Source organism: Grammomys surdaster, unplaced genomic scaffold (genome assembly GCF_004785775.1).
Source record: "Grammomys surdaster isolate TR1022 unplaced genomic scaffold, NIH_TR_1.0 126133, whole genome shotgun sequence".
Classification (NCBI taxonomy): Eukaryota; Metazoa; Chordata; class Mammalia; order Rodentia; family Muridae; genus Grammomys; species Grammomys surdaster.
The window spans coordinates 1,624,149-1,644,348 of NW_021620941.1; the positions used below are offsets into that span (position 1 = coordinate 1,624,149).

The window sequence follows — 20,200 nt, forward strand, 5'->3', positions numbered from 1 at the left end:
CACACACACACACACACACACACACACACACACACACACACACACACGAAGAGAGAGAGAGACAGAGACAGACACAGAGAGACAGAGAGAGAGAGAGAGAGACACAGAGAGAGAGTCAGACAGACAGACAGACAGACAGACATCTCAAATGCCACTTTCCTGGGGTTCTCGGCTGCCACTGCTCATCTGCCACCCACACACAGGGAAGCCGAGGGTTCTAAAGCCACGTGGGAATGCTCGGGAAAGCCATTTTTCTGTGCCAGGGACTGACAAAGGAGGCCAAAGGTCAGGAGAGGCAGTGCCACCCCCACTAGGCCTGTTTGCCCATGCATGTGGCCTTTAGGCCTTTGCACATGCCATGCTACCTTAAACCTAAAAACAGTTATTCTTTTTTTTTTTTTTTTTTTTTTTTTTTTTCTTTTTTGGTTTTTCGAGACAGGGTTTCTCTGTGTAGCTCTGGCTGTCCTGGAACTCACTCTGTAGACCAGGCTGGCCTCGAACTCAGAAATCCCCTGCCTCTGCCTCCCAAGTGCTGGGATTAAAGGCGTGCGCCACCACTGCCCGGCAAAACAGTTATTCTTAATTATGTGTATGTGTCTGTATGTGGGTGCCCATAGAGGCCAGAAGAGGGTGTTGGGACCCCTGGAGCTGGAGTTACAGGCGGTTGTGAGCTGCCTGATGTGGGGGCTAGGAACAGAACATGGGTTTTCTGAAAGGGCAGCAAGTGTTCTTTGCTGCTGAGCCATTGCTGTAGCCTGACTTGGAACTTCTAATGCCTCTGCATCTGCATCTCAGGTGCTGAGGTCCTCCTTGTTTATGAGATGTTGGGGATCAAACTCGTAGCCTCATGGTGGACAAGCACCCTAACAACTGAGCTCCACGTGCAGCCCCAAATCCCTTCTTCTACAATCAGTGAGCATCTCCCTGTTACCCACAGCCTCTCATCCGCCCCAACACGGCTAAGTCCATCAGCCAGTCATGTCCATTCTTGGCCTGTGAGTTGCTCAGACTTTCTATCTGTACCCTTGACCACAGCAAGCACCCGGGTAGAGTTGGTGGCAAGGGACTGTGGCATGGATCCCGTTCTTGAAGACTATCAGGAAGGAAGGTTAGTTCTAGGCAGGCCACGGGCTCCTTGGTGGTCACAGCACCAAGACTGAGCAGAATCACAGACAGATAGGCCAGGAACTCCACCAGACTCAACTCCGTTAGCCTGCCTGAAAATGGATCTTCGGTCTCTGCCTCTCGTTCCCCATAGGGTTTGAACTAGTATGAGGTTTAAGGACGAATCTAAATGGAACATGTTTGGAAACTGGGTTATGTCCAAGTATTTATAGATGAAAAATGGAGTCCAGAAAAAAAAATAATGACAAAACTTACAGCTGCCAAACGAGAGCTTTTTCTGTGGGTAGGTTCTGTGTTCTGCCTGCCTTATCCTGGAATCTCACAGTAACCTGAGAGGTGGGAACGATTATCAGTCTCCATGTTTTCCATGAGAAGACCAAGGTTCAGACACCTTTGCCAACAAAGCGATGTGACCATGAGATTAGCTGCAGATCGGATGAGGACTGACAGGTTCCAGAGTCTGCATTCCTTTTCCTTGGTATGCTTTTTGAGCAAACTCTCACTGTGTTGCCCAGGATGACCTAAAACTTGTAGTTTTGCAAGCTCTCCTCCTGCTTCAGCCTCCTGAGTAATTGGGATTTCAGTCTCATACTGCAATGCCTGACTAAACACTGTGTCATGGTCATGTTTGAATGTATTCATTATACAAACATGCATTCATTTGTGGAATATATTAATTATTTGGAATAGGCCAAGGCCTGGACGAGATTCCATAGTTTCATAATTCTTGGGCAAGCCTCTGAGTTCTATGGCTGGAAGCCTGGCCTGACAGGTTAGAAGTCACAGGTCAGTCGGGAGGTAAGGTGGCACAGCTCTGTAAAGCCTTTAATCCCAGTGCTTGGGAGGCAGAGGCAGGCAGATCTCTGTGAGTTCCAAAACAGCCAGGGCTACACAGAGAAACTCTGTCTCAAAAACACCAAAAAAATTAAAAATAAATAAAAATAAAAAGTCACATGATCTATAGTGTTCTCTGGAAGGGGCAGAGGGCTACAGGGAGATTCTGATGTCACAAACGCTGGAATCCTTGGACTATGCCATGAGTTACTGTGGCACCTCACCCAACACAGCCCTAAAAATCCTTCAGTGGTCGCCATTACTCAGATAAAAACCAAGTTCCCAATAAATGTCTCCTCAGTTCTGCATATAGGTGAACCTCAAAGTCCTGTCAGAATCTAAGTGGGCAGCTCCCCCTGCTCTGCTTACACCCTCTCCCCTGCTGTGCCCACTGTCTACCACACTTGGGAAGTCCCAGCTCCTCTGTGTTGTCACCTCTTCCAGGAAGCCCTGCTTAAGCAGTTAGCAGCTGAAGTACCCTGCCCAGACCACCTGCCAGAACACTAGCCTCCTGTGTCCTGGCTGGAGCTGTCTACACTTCCTGTGTCCCAGAGACTTGGCTGTCTGGCTGGGGCCTTCCTCTGCCTGGCTTTGCTGTCAGGGGAAGCCAATCACCCAGAACAGGTGCAAGGCCCTAAACCTCAGAACAGACAAAAGGAACTTACAGGAAAGCTTCTTATTTTTCCATACCAATAGTGACTTGAAAAACAATTGAAATGCTTATGAAAGCCAAATAAAATGTATTTGGTGCTATCTGTACCTTGGGGATTATCAAAGCCCACAGTCCTTGTGGCAAGCAGGGCCCTGATATTGGTGGTCTGGGCACCTTCTTATCATGACACAAAATGCAAAGCAACTCAACAGTTTTAGGGACAGCTTGGCCAGCCTATATCCCATTCTCCTAACTCATTCCTGTGGCCTTAGTCCACATCAGCGAGGTGTGGGCTGCAGCCCAGGCAGACCTATGAACCTGAACTTGGATCTGAGGTCCCTAGGATTCTGGGGTGCCCTCTGACTTTCAGTTTATGTTTTATTTCTCAAGGCCAGACTCAGTTTCCTCCTCCAAGAAATAAGATAATAATGACCCTAATGAGCCCCCCCCCCCCATGTCTGTATCATATAGCTCTGTTGGTAGAGTGTTTGCCAGGCATAGTAGCTCACGCCTTTAATCCCAGCACTCTGGAGGCAGGGGCAGCTGAATCTCTGTGAGCTCAAGGCAAACCTGGTTTACAAAGTGAGTTTCAGGACAACCAGAGCTACACAGAGAAACCTTGTCTTGAAAAACAAGCATGCATGTGTACACTCAGGTGTATTAGAAGTCAGAGAACAACCTGAGGAAGTTGTAGGTTCAGAGAATTGAACTCAGGTCATCACACATGGCAGTGAGTACCCTCACCCGGTGAGCCACAAGCTCCCTCACCCATGAGCCACTTCACCTGCCCTGCAGCTGGCTCTTGTGATGCTCTCCCTTCTACCAAAGGCTACCTTTTATGGGCCCTCCCAGGACCTGCCCATCAGTCTCATGGCTGAGGCTCTAGTAAAGCCACAAGAAGACACCCTTCAGCCCATCTCCTCTGATTCCTGAGGGATCCTGGCAAACATGCCTGAGGTACTCACATTGGGAAAATCCAGGAAGAGAACGTGGACTTCACGCACAGCACGGGCAACCTGAGCCACACAGCCTTCAGAGACCTGGCTGGTGGTATACGTCACCTCACCCCTTGTGGGGTCCACAGGCTGTAGATCACAACCAACTCTTTCTGCAAGACCTGCAGAAAGCACAGTGAAAAAGCAGGTTAGGTAAGAAGAGGATGGAGTGGGAGGTTTGTCCAGCGTGGGCAAGGCAATCCGGCACTAGGAGGAAAAATTACTAATTATATTCTTATTCTCTTTAAGAATTATTGTTGTTTGGAGACAGAGTTTGTGGTAGCCCAGGCTGGCTTCAAGTTCATCATGTAGCCAGGGATGGTCTTGACCTTCTGATCTTCCTGCCTCTGCTTCCCAAATGCTGGGATTCACAGGTGTGAGGCACCATGCCTGGATACAACCACATTCAGTTTCTGAACATTCCTGGGTACTAGGTAGGAGCTCAGAGCTCAAGGCATCATGATATCTTCATAGCGACACTACATGGTAGATATCATTTCATACTTTCCACAGATGGGGAAACTGAGGCACAGCTGGAGAAAGTCTCTCCTAGGGTTACTACGTATAATGTTGGAAGGGAAGAGTCAGGGTACTAGTAAGTCTGAATTCCAGATAAACCTAAATCATTTTTCAAGATATAATTTTAAATATATAATTACATACTTCTTATACTACAAAAACATTTTGCCTGAAATTAAATTTTAACTAATTTTCAGAAGTATTGTTTGTTTTGTTTTGTTTTGTTTTTTTGAGACAAGGTCTCACTGTGTATTCATAGCTGGCCTAGAACTCATTCTGTGGACCAGGTTGGCCTTGAACTCACAGAGATGGCCTGTCTCTGCCTCCCTAGTGCTGGGATTAAAGGCAAGTGCCACTGTGCTCAGCTATCTACTAGTAGCAGGGTGACCCAAAGGGTCCATGGTGAACCCCAAGTCTTAAGGTCAATTCAATCCAAAGGAAGATGTGTGTGTATGGGGCAAGGGGTGTTGAGTTAGGAAAACAGTTTCCCTCTTCAGACCTTAAGGTGTCCATGCCTAAAAGGCTGTTTCTGAAGGAATTTCCTGCCTCAGGGGGAGCAGCCCAGGTTGAAGGCGGTGAGGTGGAGTAGGCCTCACAGCCTGCCTCAGGGCGGCCCGGAAACCCAGGTCCCAAGAGAGAGGAATGGAATTTCACCCTGACCCAGCAGAGGAGGAAGAGGAAATGAGGCCCCTACACCTCGTCCTAAGGAATGTGCTGAGAGGAAGGGGGGCTGTGGAGGAGGGACAGAGAAGGGCAGGCTGTTTGGAAGTTTATGTCTCCATCTTGTCGTGTTCACTTCCTGTTTTCTTGGAGATCAAAGATGGGTGAGGAGGGCCAGGCTTCATGTCCAGCTGACGCCAGTGCTGAGGATGGGGGGCAGGCCGGCTCTTCCTGAACCCCGGGCGCCTGTGGCCTGTCCGGCCTTCTCCCCCACCTTTGTAGCTAGCTTGTTGGGCCCAAAGCCACTGAGGTCAGAGAAGGAGGTAAGATAGCTGCCTCACACCCGCCCACACTCTTCCTCATCTCCATCTTGGGAAGAGAATAGGGCAGGAATCTACTGCTGCTGAAAGAGCTCAACCCTCAGCCGCCATTTCTCTAGTGCTGCTAGCAACTCGCAAGAGACATCTGTGTGTTTGGGCAATACAATATTTTGGTTCAAAGCAAGTTCCTGGGAGCCTGGCCCAACATCCAGTTCTGACTAGCTGTGTGGTTTGGGGGAATGATTTCAGCACTTGGGGCTTTAGTTTCCTGGTCTGTACAATGGCAGTAGGAAGAGAAAGCACACGGCCCTGCAGGTTGTTGGGAACCCTTTGTGAGGCAGGGCATGTGGTCGTTTTCTGTAGTTTTCTTGACTGTAGTTTGCAAGGGCAAGCTGAAGACAGGGCAGATCCTGAGGTTCCCCTTACCCCAATAGACTGAAGGGTTAGTACCATCTCCTGTAGTCAGTTTCCCGTTTGATCCATCCCTACTCCTACCTAGAAAGAGAGGCTGGAACCTCAAGAGACAGGATACTTACATCAACATACAAACATATGGCTGCCCTCTGGGTCTCTACCTACTCTCCCCACATGACCCACGATCTGGCCTACAGATATCTGGACTTTCCCTGCCCCCTCCCCAGACTTCCAGGAACCCCAGTTCCTCTGGCATTGCCCAGCTGCCTGGGGCCACCTCCTCCACGCTGGCCAGCCGTCAGCCAGCGCCAGCAGGAGAGGCCACAGGCCTGGCCATTATGTAATGATCAGATAACAGGCCAGGCTGGGAGATCAGATAAGAGGCCCATTTATTTTGGGGCCTTTTCGAATACTGGTTGCCCCCACCCCACAGACGAGAATGGGGAGACAGGAGCGAGTGTGACGCCTGGCCCTGTCTCCAGCAGCCCAAGGCGGGCCCAGGCCAGCTGAAAACAATCCCCTGGCACCAAGGGAACTGTCGGGGCCTCCCGGGAACTGTTGGAGGAGGCGCCGCTGGGGGCCTACAAGTCACCCTTGGAGAACTGGGTGACCCTGACCTCCTGAGGAAGAGTCTGGACCTTCCTCCCACCCTTCCTCCTCCTCCACCCTACAAGCACAGCCCTTACACAGCCAGCCCCTATTCCACCCCAAATAGCTCCTGGAGGTCATCAAACCAAGTTGCCCTGGGACCCAAGGGCCTGGTCATAAAGGCCTCACTCTCCTTTATGGTAGGCACAATAACCACACGGGGGGGGGGGGGGGGGCCCATCGTGTTCCCTGTCTGGAGGCTCTGTATGAGTTCTCTGAATTCCTTGGATTCTTACAGCAGCCCTTGGAGGAGAGTAGGTGGTTCTTATGCCTATTTCACAGGTAGTTAGGGAGGCTAAAGAATTTCCTTAGGGGGCTGGAGAGATGGCTGAGGAGTTAAGAGCACTGCCTGCTCTTCCAGATGTCCTGAGTTCAATTCCCAGCAACCACATGGTGGCTCACAACCATCTGTAATGGGATCTGATGTCCTCTTCTGGTGTGTCTGAAGACAGCTACAGTGTACTCACATACAATAAAATAAATAAATCTTAGAGAAAAAAAAAAAGAGAAATTCTGTCTTGAAAAAAAAAAGTACTTTAAAAATAAATAAATCTTTTTTTTTTTTTTTTTTTTTTTTTTTTGGTTTTTCGAGACACGGTTTCTCTGTGTAGCCCTGGCTGTCCTGGAACTCACTCTATAGACCAGGCTGGCCTCTAACTCAGAAATCTGCCTGCTTCTGCCTCCCAAGTGCTGTGATTAAAGGCATGCACCACCACTGCCCAGCAAATAAATCTTTTTTAAAAAAACAAAAGAATCTCCTTAGGAGACCCAGATGCTCAGTGTGTACCTGTGTCTGTAAGTCAGTTCTGATGCTCAAGTACTTGGTTCATGGGTGCTATAAGCGGCTGTGACACTGAGGATGCTTTCTGACAAAAGTCTTTTTCAGCCACCTCACCACACACTCTACTGTTTTCAAAGTCCACTCACAACCTCATAGATGTCCCATCCCCCAGCCAGGCCACCAGTGAGTCACAGCTCCCCTCTTGTGTGTCTTTCCCAGAGTTTCCCAACACCCACTGAGTCAAATTCACAAGCTGTGGTCTAAAGTGAGGTCAAAGGATAGATAGGTTGACAAATTCCACAAATTCCCATCCTAATTGTGCCACCCACCCGGCTCCTTTTCATGCCTACTGGTACACTGGGGAGGTGAAAATCCTGTCACCGTCAGAGAGTTGGTCACATGCACAGCACTAAGCCATCTGCCAACGAATGGAGATAGCTCAGGAACTGCTGTGGTCACTATGTCTGTCCAGTCAGAGGTGAGCATTTCCTCCAAACACACCCTGCCTGCCTTTGCCTCTCCTCAGGCCAACGGCCATCCTCTGAGACGTATTTTAGTTTTATGTGCATACGTGTGTGCCTGCATGTGTATGTGCATCGTGTGCAGACAGTACCCCACAGAGGGCAGAAAAGGGAGTCGGAACATCCAGAACTGCAGCTATGGACAGCTGTAAACCGCCATGTGGGTGCTGGGAACCAAATCTGAGTCCCCTACAAGAACGGCAAGTGCCGGGCGGTGGTGGCGCACGCCTTTAATCCCAGCACTTGGGAGGCAGAGGCAGGCGGATTTCTGAGTTCGAGGCTAGCCTGGTCTACAGAGTGAGTTCCAGGACAGCCCGGGCTATACAGAGAAACCCTGTCTCAAAAAAAAAAAAAAAAAAAAAGAACGGCAAGTGTTGGCTGCTGCCAGGTCGCCTCTGTCTAGACCCCAGTGTCCACACTTTATTATGGCCTGACCAACTATCTCAACTGTCAAAACTACTGTTGGCCTCTTCTTGAAACAGGTGCCTCCTAGCCTCATGCTGGTGGTGGCCGCGGTAGAGACAGCACTCAGCTTTAATACCAGCACTTGGGAGGTTCGAGGCCAGCCTGGTCTACAAAGTGAATTCCAAGACAGCCAGGGATACACAGAGAAACCCTGGCTCAAAAAAGTCAACAAAACAAAACAGAACAACAAAACCCCAAAACCACCACCAACAAAAACAAAAACCCAAAAGAAGAGGGGGCGGGGGTGATGTCTCAGAGTTAAACAGGCCTATGTGGCACTTCACTGTCTTTGTCTGTTTTCATGGTTTGGGTGGTTTTGTTTCTCATTTGTGTGTGGGTAAGTGTGTGAGGGTGTACATGTGTGCTTGTGCATATGTGCTACTTAAACCCAGGTTCCTCAGCACCACACCCGTTACTGATTGAGATAAGGTTTTTCACTAGACTGGGTAGACTGGGCTGATGAGCCAGTGAGCCCCAGGGGTCCTCCTGTCTCCCCCTCATTAGCATGTGAATTGCTCTGCCCAGCACCACATTCGGTTGTTGTTTTTATTATATTTATTACTGTTACTGTTATTATTATCATTGTTATCATTATTATTGAATGAGTCCTGGGCATTGAATGCTGGTCTTCAAAGTTGGCATGGCAATTGCTTTACTAGCTGAACTGTCTCCCCAGCGCTGTTTTTAACATTTTATGACCGGGTCTTAGCCAGAGAGCGGTGGAGCACACTTTTAATCCCAGCATTCAGGAGGCAGAGGCAAGTGAATCTCAGAGTTTGAGGCCAGCGTGGTCTGCAGAGTGAGTTCCAGGACAGCCAGGGCTGCACAGAGAAACCCTGTCTCAAAAGATAAACAAATGGCAGGGTCTCACTCTGCAGCTAGGGCTGACCGCATTAACCTCTCAGGCAGTCTCACAGAAACGTCCTGAGTGTTAGAGGTGTGTGCCACCACGCCTGGCCTGCATTCACGTTGTGTTGTTTCACATGCATTTATTTTTCTCTGTATGACTCTTTTATATGTATGTATGTGTGTATATATATGCAGGTATGTGTGTATGTATGCATGTAGTGTGTATGTATGCATACATGTGTGTAAATATGCATGTATGTGTGTATGTGTGCATATGTGTATCTATTTCTGTATGTATATATGTATGTATGTGTATGTATGTATGTGCACCATAACCATGTCCAGTGCTCTCAGAGGTCAGAAGAGGGAGTCAGATCCCCTGGAACTGGAGTTACAGGTGATTATGAGGCACCACATGGATTCTGGGAACAGAACCTAGGTCCTCTGCAAAAATAAGTGTATTAACCACTGAGCCATCTCCCAACTTCTGGTTTTCTCTTTTTAAGATTCACTTAATATTTGTGCGTGTGCGTGTGTGTGTGTGTGTGCAGGTGCCTGCACTGGATTCCCTAGAGCTGGAGTTAAAGGCAATTGTGAGCTATGTGATATGGATTCTGGTCCCTCAAATGCTCTAAACCCCTGAGCCAGCCCTCCAGTGCTGGGTCATTTGGTGTGACAGGGTTTCGTGCAGCCCAGGCTGCCCTGAAATCGACTATGGATCTGGAGCATATCTTGAATTCTTGATTCTCCTGCCTCAGTCTCCCAAGTGTGCCCACACTTGGCTGCAGCTGTTTAGCTTCTAAGTGTCTGCACTCCCAGAGGATAGCACACGGACAGACAGGTTTGCCGTGTCCCTGTCATTTGTGTGGCTGGGTGGGCCAGAACACAATTTGTGCAGTAAATTTTAAGGCTCATCTGAACTTGCAGCCAAATCATCTTACTGTTCTGGGACTCAGTTTCCCTCTGGAATCTGAGAGATGTCTTGAGGTCCTAACTGGGATAAAGGCAAGAAGGCAGGACACACTGACAATATACGCAGTGTACCATCTAAGAGAGAAGGCCATTCCAGGGTTGGAACCGGGGACCAAGTCTTTGAAATGAGGGGATCAAACTTCAGGAAGATGCTTGCCCTCCCCTTAGGTAGCTCATGGAAATGGCTGGTCCAAGGTTTGGGGCCCCAACTATCTACTCTAATTTGTGTTACTTAAAAATTTCTCTTATCAAAAAAAAAAAAAATTTCTCTTATCTCCTTGATGCCAGTCTCCTCACCTGCAACAGAAGGGTAACAGCCTAGACCAGTGCCAGCGCAAGTATACAACAAGCACCCCATAAATGTCAGCAGGCATGAGCACCCTCCCCCCAATTTGCAGGACTGCTGCCCCAAGATCTGGTCTGGAGGCAGAGGTGGAGCTTAGAACTGGGCCCCCAGCTTTGTAAGTCTCCTGTGCCTAGCCACCAAAGGGCCCAGAGAGGAGACTGGGTTAGAGCAGACAGCCTCAGGTGGTAATCAGAGCCCATCACTGAGAACTGTCAGATCTGCCTGAGGACCCCAGAGCAATAGAACGGACCTGTCCCCCAAGGTCCCAGCACTGTCCCACATGTGACATAGAGCAAGTCTTCCATCCCTCTGTCTCTCTGGCTGAGGTGAGAATCTTTTTTTCTTTTACTATTTAAGATTTGTTTTATTTTTCATGTGTATGTGTGCATGCCTACATGCGCCTATGTGTACTACATGGATGTGTGTGTGTGGCTGTGGTGGCCAAGGGCCATGGGATTCCCTGGAACTGGAGTTACAGGTAGTTGTAATGTGAATAATTGAATCCGGGTATGGAAGGAGAATGTCCCTATAGTGGTCATGGGGAGTGGCCATGTCCCTATAGGTCCCAGGGAGCCACTGTCCTGACTAGCACAGTTCTTGGCACATCTCCCTTTCCTTCTGGAACGTAGCCTCGGAACCATAGATTCTCTCTCTGCTCTTTGCCACCAGCTCCTTCTGCACCGAGTCCATGATTCCCACCCAGCAGTAAAGAGGCTTCAGGTCATGTTCCACAGGCAAATGACACCTACAGTTTGGAAACATGGCTCAACCACAGGTGCCTAATCCCAGTCCCCAGGCTCACACCACAAGTACCAGAAGCTTCCAAATGACATAAGCCAAAATATAGGGATTGGTGCATGCGTCAAACTTGAACAAAAGGGAGACCATTTAAATATTCCACAACAAGGGACTCGCTATTCAAATGGTGGTACGAAGATGGGACAGATATTCCAGAAGTGCAGACAGACAGTGATAGAGTCCAGATGATGTCATGAAAATAATACGGCACTTCAGAAGGGTCCACAAGACTCTCACATGTTCATCTGCAGGACGAGAATACCTTGCAAAGCCTAGGAGGCAGCTTACAGATGCCAACATAGCTGGGAGTGTTTGTCTGCAGTACTGAAGATTAAACATAGAATATTCTAGAAAAATACTCTGCCATTGATATTCCAGCCTTAATTGGAAGGACTGTGTGTGCGTGTGCGTGTGCGTGTGTGTCCACGATAGCATGAAAAGGTCAGAGGACAACATAAGGCTCTCTCTTTCCCTCATATAGATTCTGGGGGATCAAACTCAAACAAGTTGTTAGCCTTGGCAGCAAGTCGTTACTCGCTAAGCTGTTTTTTTGGCCCATGGACCTAAGATTTTAAAAATCATTTACCCCCTCTCTTTCTATCTCCCCACTCCATTCCCTTGTCCCCCACCACTACCACCCTGTTTTTCTCTCAAGACATGTCTTCATCTTGACTTGACCATCCAATCTGGTCTTGAGCTTGACTTGAGCTCAACTTTCTGATCCTGCCTCTACCTCCTGAGTGCTGGCATTACAGGCGTGTCCACCATGCCTTCCTCCTTCCCCCTACCACCTGCTTTCTTCTTTACAGAGCCTCAAGCCTACTAAGGGCTTTGCCACATAGCTATATCCCAGTGCCCCTCATTCATCTGTTTTCTTTGGGGAACAAACACACAGTTAACTTGTTCTTTAAGAATCTCCACAGGCATGTTCTTTAAAGGAATTCCAAAACCAGAGAGTTGGCTCAGTGGTTAAGAGCACTTGTTCTTCCAGAGGACCTGGGTTTGATTCCTGGCACCAACCTGGAGGCTCACAACTGTCTGTACCTCCCTGGACACACAAACATTCATGCAGGCAAAACAAACATACAGGTAAACTAATAAAACAAATCCACATTTTTTATTTCTCTAGAGTCTAGAGAAAATCGCACACCGGAGAACAGTCACACTGAGTGGACATCCTTCCAGAATGTTCTCTGTGAAAACTGCATCATTGCTTTTTATCAGTGGAAACGTATTACCGTGTAGTGTCCTTACGGTGTGATGTGTCCTACACATCTGTGTGTCATGATGGGTGGGACCACTGGTTTTGTAGTAGCTGCTGGATGACATTATGTGACATGACTTCTTCAATGAGACCTCTACTGACAGACATTTGGGTAGACTCTGGTTCCTTGGTTTATTATAGTACTTGTTGGGCCACACATCCTTACAGCAGAATAGACAAGTAACTATCTAGGGCTGACTTTTTTTTGTTTTTGTTGTTTTTGTTTTTCGAGACAGGGTTTCCCTGTGTAGCCCTGGCTGTCCTGGAACTCACTCTGTAGACCAGGCTGGCCTCGAACTCAGAAATCTGCCTGTCTCTGCCTCCCAAGTGCTGGGATTAAAGGTGTGCGCCACCACCGCCCGGTAGGCTGACTTTTTTTTTAAAGATAGAATCTTACTATGTAGTCCAGGCTGGCCTTGAACTCACCATATAATCTAAGCAGGTCCAGAACTTGTGTGGATAGTACAGCCTCAGCCTCCCAAGCACTGAAATTACAGCTGGGTATCACTACACTTGGGTTAGGGCTGGCTTCTGAAGTTGAGTTAAGAGGGTAAATCATTACACACAAGTTATAGCTTTAGAAAATTCTGTTGCGCTATGCCCTGGGAGATTGGGCCAGGCCCCATCCACTGAGGAGCTCAATTCTGTGCCCTGGCCAGCCAGGGCTACATAGTAAGACCTGGTCTCAAGAAAGAAAATAAATAATGTATGTATGTATGTATGTATGTATGTATGTATGTATGTACACACACATATATACATGCATATGTATGGATGGATGGATGATGAATGAATTATGTATGTATGTATGTATCGGGAAATGTACATGTCTGTAATTTTTTGTTATTTCAGGACCTTATTTGGCAGGCAAGAGCTCTACCACAGAGCTACACGCCCAGCTAGTCACAACCAGAACTCAGATTTCCTAATTATTTTAGCCACTTTACTTCCCTCTACACCCTCGAGGGCACCTGGCCCTCTGGGCTCTGTAAGGCAGAGAGGCAATTGCTGTGTGCCACTGAACTCTGATTTCCAAATAAGAACTGAGGGTTAGTGACCTGAAATCAGCTCTGAGGAAATATGTATGCCACCACAATCAACCTGTCTGTAATCTGGACAGTTACCTGGACACTGACACCCCACCTCCCATCCTACAAGGCAGGTCTCCCCAAGCCTGGGGTAAGGGGGAGAGGACCTGGAATCCTGTCCCAGGCTAGAGTCAAGCTCTATTGGTGTAGGTGGATTCGGAAGGTTAGAGCCTTCATTTTCTCTTCTGGGAAATGGGCTAATTTGTGGCAGCCATCTTGCAGAGTCACATGTGGTCAGAATAAGGGTTCTGGGGGGCCATGGGTCTTGAATCAAATCCCTGTTAAGTCATTCAGTGTTTCTCAGACTAAATTTCTGGTTAACCATTAATGACAGATTTCCCATCAATTATGGACTTTGGGTGCTGGGATGGCCCCACCATTTCCGGTACCCTTTCCTCCCCATCCCAACCCTTGAACATGCCCCTGAATCTGGAGGTGGGCAGGCAGGGATCCTCAGGGAGGGTGGCTGGAGAGCTGGCCCTGCTGAGACCCATCGTGAGTAGGACTGGGGTCCAGGCTCCTCACTGACCCACCTCAGATCACTGTCAACAGTCATGCTGGCTGAGAAGATCGCCCTTCTGGGAAAGGAGAAGAGAGGGAGGCCAGAGCATGTGGCCATGGTGGGTTCTGTGGGGTTCCGGGAGTGGGCAAAACCCGGGGATGATGGCAGATCTTGAAGCTAGTAAAACAGAAACTTCGGACACATGATCTCAGCACTAATCTTTGCTATAAGCATCTTCTGCCCAGAGGCCTCGAGGCCGTCCCGTCCCCCGACATCATACTAGGAAACAAGGAAGGCAAAGTTGGACCCAGAGCCTAAATTTACCCCTGCATCCTCCTTCCTAAACTTCCTCAAATGGGAAACTCAAGGCTCAGAGAAAGGAGGGAATACTCCCACTGATGCACAGCATTCTAGCTCCTGGCCTTCTTGATAGCTGAACAGGGCAGGAAGGATAGCAGGAAGGTGCCAGGGCTGATGTAAATAGCTCATTCCACTTCTCCCCAGACTTTTAATGCTTAAGTTTGGCATCTTGTGAAATCTTTTACTCCCACTGAACCAAAATAGTTGGTGATCCCATTCCTACCTCCTAATATAATACACTGGGGATGGCTTCATCAGCTACGAGCTCAGGACGCGGAAATAAGACCTGGAACACCCAGGGTCTAGCCTGGGCTTGTCCCCACCCAGGGGTGCTGGACACTTACTTGTGGGTATGAAGCTATAGATGACCAACAGCAGGGTAACGGCCAGAGGGAGCATGCCACGGTCCATGCTGTCCACTCGGGAGTCTGTGCGCTGGGCCTTATCCGGTATCCAGAGGCAGGGCTGCTGGTGGGCGCCGGGGCCTGCGTGGGTTCGCACGGGGATCCGAAGGGAACAGGCGGCCGGAGCGACCACGTCCCTGCTCCAGCCTTCTGAGGTGGCGGCGGAGAAGTCAGGAGAAGTGGGCTGGAGACTCACAGCAGGGCAGGGGTCTCTAGCTGACTGGATGGTGGGAAAACGACACTGGGCTCTTTTGGACAGCAGCTGTCGGCAGTCCTGGCCTGGGGAAGAGACACAGATGAAGGCAGGGGTCTGATTGTCAGGGCAGGGAGCTCAGCTCATCCAGCCCGGCCCAGAGAGGCAGGAAATGCGCTTCCTTAGAGAAGGGGCCGGGCCAGGCTGCCTGCCAGGCGAATAGAGGAAGTGCCACAGGCTTTGTCGCTGGGTGGGGGGCCCTGGGATGGGGGAGGCAGGGTGATGGGAGGGCTCAGGCGGCAGACCTCCCCATGCACCCCACCCTCCATTTGCCCTTGCCAAGGCTGGCAGCTTTATAGGGGACAAGATCTGGTTGAATCCTGGGTAGCTCCGGTTCCATTCTACAGATGAGAAAACAAACTGAGACAGCCTTCTGGGAAGATGGTACCTAGGATTCTAGCTGATCCCTGCCAGCATCAACACAGACTTTCGGAAGCATCGCTCTTGGTTGCACCCTTTGTATTACAGACAGGCAAACTGAGGCCCAACATGAAGAAAACACATTCCCAGGTTAGCATAGTAGAGTAGCTGAGACTGTCCCCATGGAGATGATCAGGGCCCTCACAGCCCCAAAGGCAAGGAAAACACAGCTGACTTTGGTGGCACATACCTATAATTCCTGCCCACTACAGGCCAGAGCAGAAGAGCTACGATTTGCCTTGCCAGTCAGCCTGGGCTATACATGATGATATATATGTCTCCAAAGAGGGGCAGGCACAGACTTTCATGGCATTTCTAAAGTCTGATAGCTCTGGGTTTGGAGCTGCCTTATTTATTTCCAGGTAAACCATGGGATTGAGTCCTTTAAACTCAGTTACGTGTTTGTAACGCTGGGCCCAACTCAGTCCTCTTCCCCAGGCTCTTGGGAGATTTCTGAAGACCAGATGCTAGCTAGCTATAACACTGAGCCCTGGGCCAGGCCTGTAGGACCTGCTTACCAATCCAGCTCCCTTCCTCAGCTAAGGCAACAATCCCAGAAAGGCCCATGTTTGTTTTGCAAACGGTGAACACATACTGTGTACCCACTATGCTGCTGGGTAGCATTTAGGGCCAAGCCCAGGAAAACTTGGAGAAGAAAACCTGAGCTGCCTGGAGAGGTACAGAGACTGGGGGAATCCAGCAAGCAAAGGACCAAGCACAGACTAAAGCACTAAAGTAGTATCTGGATCATCATGGGGCAATAGTAAGGGTGTGAGAAGGTTAGGATGTCCAGCTCTGACCCCTCCAACATAAGGACTTTATCCCTGTGGTCAGAGGGAGTCATTTGTCTTGAGGAGGGAGAAGGCTGAGAAGCAGAGCCTGAAAGGAGTCATTGATCTGGGGGTTCAGGCCTGGCTGCTAGGTGCCCTCCAGTCTTTGTGCCTCAGTGACCAGGCCAGGCTGACAGTTTGTCTCTGTAGGGGGTGACATGAGGCAGAGAGGGTGGGTGTGGCTCCTAAAGGCAGCCTGGAGGATGGTCAGCTTATTCTCACCCAGGCAAGTAGGGGAGACCTCGCCTCACCAGACCTCATGGGGATGGTAGGCTCTGCCCTTTCCCTTCAGCCATGGAGATAGCAGGTAGACACCAGGACTCCAGAGGGCAGGATGAGGTGGTGGGAATGTGGCTGTGAGCCTCTCTCTACATACCCTAACAGAATCTGTTTTGGGAGCAGTCAGCCCTGGGACTAAGCTCCACGCCAGGGCCCACCCTGGGCGTTCACCTTATCAGGATCAAGTCATCACTCGAGGTCTGCTCCTTTAGGCTTTGTTTAACTCAGGTGGAGGCCTGCATGATAAGGAACACCCAGAGAGGACACCTCAGGTCCGTGCTGGCCACTCCATCTGAGCTGAGTGGACAGAAGAGGCAGCTGGTACAAAAACTGAGAACCTCAGGGTGAGATGACAAGCAGGGGATCCCCTGGGACCTCAGGAAAAAGTCCTTGTGTTCTAGGCCCTTCCAGAGATGGGCTGGTCTGCCTCTCCAGACATCTTAACCTTTCCACACTCGGTTGTCCCAGGGTGATCTCAGTGCTCCCTAAGTCCATGCCTTAGCCTAAGTTTGCTCACATTCCAGGGTTTTTTTGTTTTGGTTTTTTGTTTGTTTGTTTTTGTTTTGTTTGTTTGTTTTTAGTTTTTTGAAACAGGGTCTCACTGTGTAGCTTTGGCTGGCTTAGAACTAGTTACATAGACCAGGCTTGGCCTCAACTCCTAGAGCTCTCCCTGCCTCCGACTCCTAAGTGCTGGGATTAAAGGAGAGCGCCACCATGCCTGGTTCCCAAGGATCCTTTTAAAAGCGCTGTTCAAACTATCTCTGTGAAGCTAAGCTGTTTCCATTCAGATCATGACCTAATGCATTCTCCAGAGAACGAGAGGCTGCAGGCTGATCCAAGCAGGGTCTGTGGAGTGGCAGCTAATGGAACTCCCTACAATCCCAGCTTCTCACAGGCAGAAGCAGGAGGAGAACTACAAAGCTAAGGCCAGCCTGATCTACACAACAAGGTCTAGGCCTGCTCAGGGTTTTGTAGCAAGATCCTGTCTCAAAACACCCAAAAGGAAAAGAAAGATGGTCTGGGGAGTAGAACTGCTTGTGTTTGACCCCTGGGGGCTACGTGAAGAAAGAAGAGGTCTGATTCCCCAAAACTGTCCTCAAATACCACACGTGTGCCATGACACATGTGTGTCCACATACATACACATACAAAAATACAATAAGCAAAGACATAAATGTGGCTTAAAATTTTTAAAAAGGTAAGAACTAGGGGAGGAAAAGTTTACCAGTAGCCTTTAGGGGGCCCTGAGCAGAGACCCCTAAGGGATTGAAGGGTCTAGGACCTCCAGCCTGGAAGTTTTGAGCAGAGAGGACATCCCTGCCAATTGGCAGTCTGGGTGGTGCTTCAAATGTCCAGTATACTTCACTAAATGTCCCAGAAGGGCAGGGACTTTGATGGTCTCTGCTGCTTTGCCCTTTCAGAGTCAAGGGACTGTGTTTCTTGAGATCTATTTCTTTTTCTTTCTTTCTTTCTTTCTTTCTTTCTTTCTTTTTTTTTTTTTTTTTTTTTTTTGTTTTTTGAGACAGGGTTTCTCTGTATAGCCCTGGCTGTCCTGGAACTCACTCTGTAGACCAGGCTGGCCTCAAACTCAGAAATCCGCCTGCCTCTGCCTCCCAAGTGCTGAGATTAAAGGCATGCACCACCACCGCCCGGCTCTATTTCTTTTTCTAAAAGGGTTGAAAAGGCAATTCCCCTGCTGCAGACTCCTAAGTGCTGGGATCAGATGTCAATGTGCAATCCTCCTGCCATAGACTCCTAAGTGCTGGGATTTCAGATGTGCACAGCTAGGCTCAGCAAGAGAAATAAATTGAAAGAAAGCATGAGGTGCCCTGGAAGCCAAGGTGGAACTGAGGATTGTGGGAATGGGGAAACTGAGGCACAGAGAAGATTGTCTTGTTTCTTATCTGTAGTAGATAAAAACCAGTCCTGTGCATGGTTCTTCTGTCCCTGGAAGCTCAGTGATCCTAGCACCTTGCAACAAGGGACAGATCTGAGCAAGCTGTGGTTTGCTTCCAGCATGCTCTCTCCAGCTGGGGACACATTTGCTTTCCCACTCCCCTGCTCTTGAGGGACAGACAAGATCAAGAGAGAAGGATACATCCTTTGGCTTTGTCCCCAAAAGACTGACCCTGCTTCGGTGGTCTCCCCTCCCTGAGGATCATAATCCAGCCAGGGTCTATCCTATGCTGCCCAGGAACTAGGCCCCTCACTTCACTGGTCAGGCCAAGCAGTCATCTGCACAGGGTGATAGTTCCATGCACCCTGACCACACCTGTGTGAATACATCTGTCACCACAGTCTCTCAAAGTGGTCCCTTGGGAACCTGACATCTGTTTCCTGCAGAGACCCTAATCCCAATGTAGATGTTCTCTGGTGAATCCTGTGCACACTCCAGGAGAGATATGGCCCTTGGCCAGGCCCTGTGTCTGGCCTGCACAGTAGGCTCCATCCTTCTCCTGGTGGGGCCGGGAAGGCCTGAGCAGCAGGAAAGGATAAAGCACGTCTACCTTGGCCCCTGGCCACTGAAGGAATGTCAGGCAGCCCCTAAGGACCCCAAGGCGGCGGTGAGTCTCCAGTATAGCCCTGCAGCCAGGGGCTGTTAGTAACAGCAAGGCTAGATCCATTCGGGCATGGGGAAGAGAGTGCTAGGCCAGGAGTCTGGGTATCCATACCCCATGCTACCCTCAGAGACTAAGGCAAGGCCTTTTGACTTTCTGGAGCCTCAGTGTCTTTACCTGCACAATGGGAAGGCAGCCAGCTAGCCCAAGCTAGCCCATGGGGATTCACAAAGCAAGACAAACATGGAAAGGATCCTTCACTCATGAACTTACCTGGCCTAGTGTCCAATGCTGCTTCACAAACCATCCTCATTTCACAGTGGGAGAAAGGCCCAGATGTGCAAGGCCACTGGGCTGGAGAGACGCAGAAGAGGTGCAAGGTTGGAACTGGCAGTGTTTCCTTGTTTCTAGAACCTTCTGTCCTAGTCTCCTCCCTACATTCCATGTCACCTTATTTGTCCCTGGTCCCTTGTGACTCCCCCTCCCCTGCCTTTGCGCCTTTCATTTGCTGTTCACTCTTACTTCCAAATCAGATTTCCTCAGTGACCTGTGACATCATGTCATAGCTAAGGGACAAGTCACCTGGGGGACTTGGGCTCAGGTAAGGAGGGGACAGGGATAGACCTCTGTGAACTTGTTGGTGCCCTAACCCTACAAAAGCCACTGGACTTTGATACCCACCAACGGGTCCTGACTGAGACACATAGTGTGTGTGGCAGGTTCTTCCTAGACTGAGGGGTGAGGGCCAAGTCTCTTCTAGGGACTAGTTACAAGGACAGACCCTCAACTGGGTGGCCCAGGCCTGCAGTCATCTAGCACTGAGACACAGAGGTGGTTCTCCATGAGTTCAGGGTCAGCCTAGTCTGCATATTGTCCCCAAAAGCCAAGCCAGAGGTGGAGAGATGACTCAGAGGCTAAGGGCCCTTGCTACTCCTGCAGGGGCCCTGGTTTGCTTCCCAGTGACTCACAGATACCTGTGACTCCAGGTCTAGGCATCTGCCACCCTTTCCCGGCTCCGCTGAACACCACACACACACACACACACACACATGGTGCATATACACACACAGACAAAAATAGCATACAAAATAAAACGATTTTTAAAAAGAGAAAAAAAGAAAAGCCAAGTTAGAGGGAGTAGAGGTAAAGACACTTGCAACCAAGCCTGATGGCCTGAGTTTGATTCTCAGAACCTACATGGTGGACGGAATAAACTAACTCCTACAAGTTGTCCTCTGAGCCTCAAATGGATGACATGGCATTTATACACACACACACTCATATACACTAACACACACACACACTCGTTCATACACACACTCATATACACTAACACACACTCA

At 49.4% G+C, this 20,200-nt stretch overlaps 1 protein-coding gene across 1 annotated transcript in view; it reads right to left on the bottom strand.

Moving 5' to 3' along the window:
- Nucleotides 1–14,915, bottom strand: part of Eng (endoglin) — a 35,164-nt gene extending 20,249 nt beyond the window's left edge. The window contains exons 1-2 of the mRNA XM_028757112.1: nt 14,458–14,915; nt 3,577–3,728 (exon numbers count right to left, since the gene is read on the bottom strand). Coding sequence (XP_028612945.1) covers nt 3,577–3,728; nt 14,458–14,524 — 219 coding nt within the window. The 5' untranslated portion in view covers nt 14,525–14,915. The remainder of the gene's footprint in view (nt 1–3,576; nt 3,729–14,457) is intronic.
- Nucleotides 14,916–20,200: the final 5,285 nt, after the last annotated feature.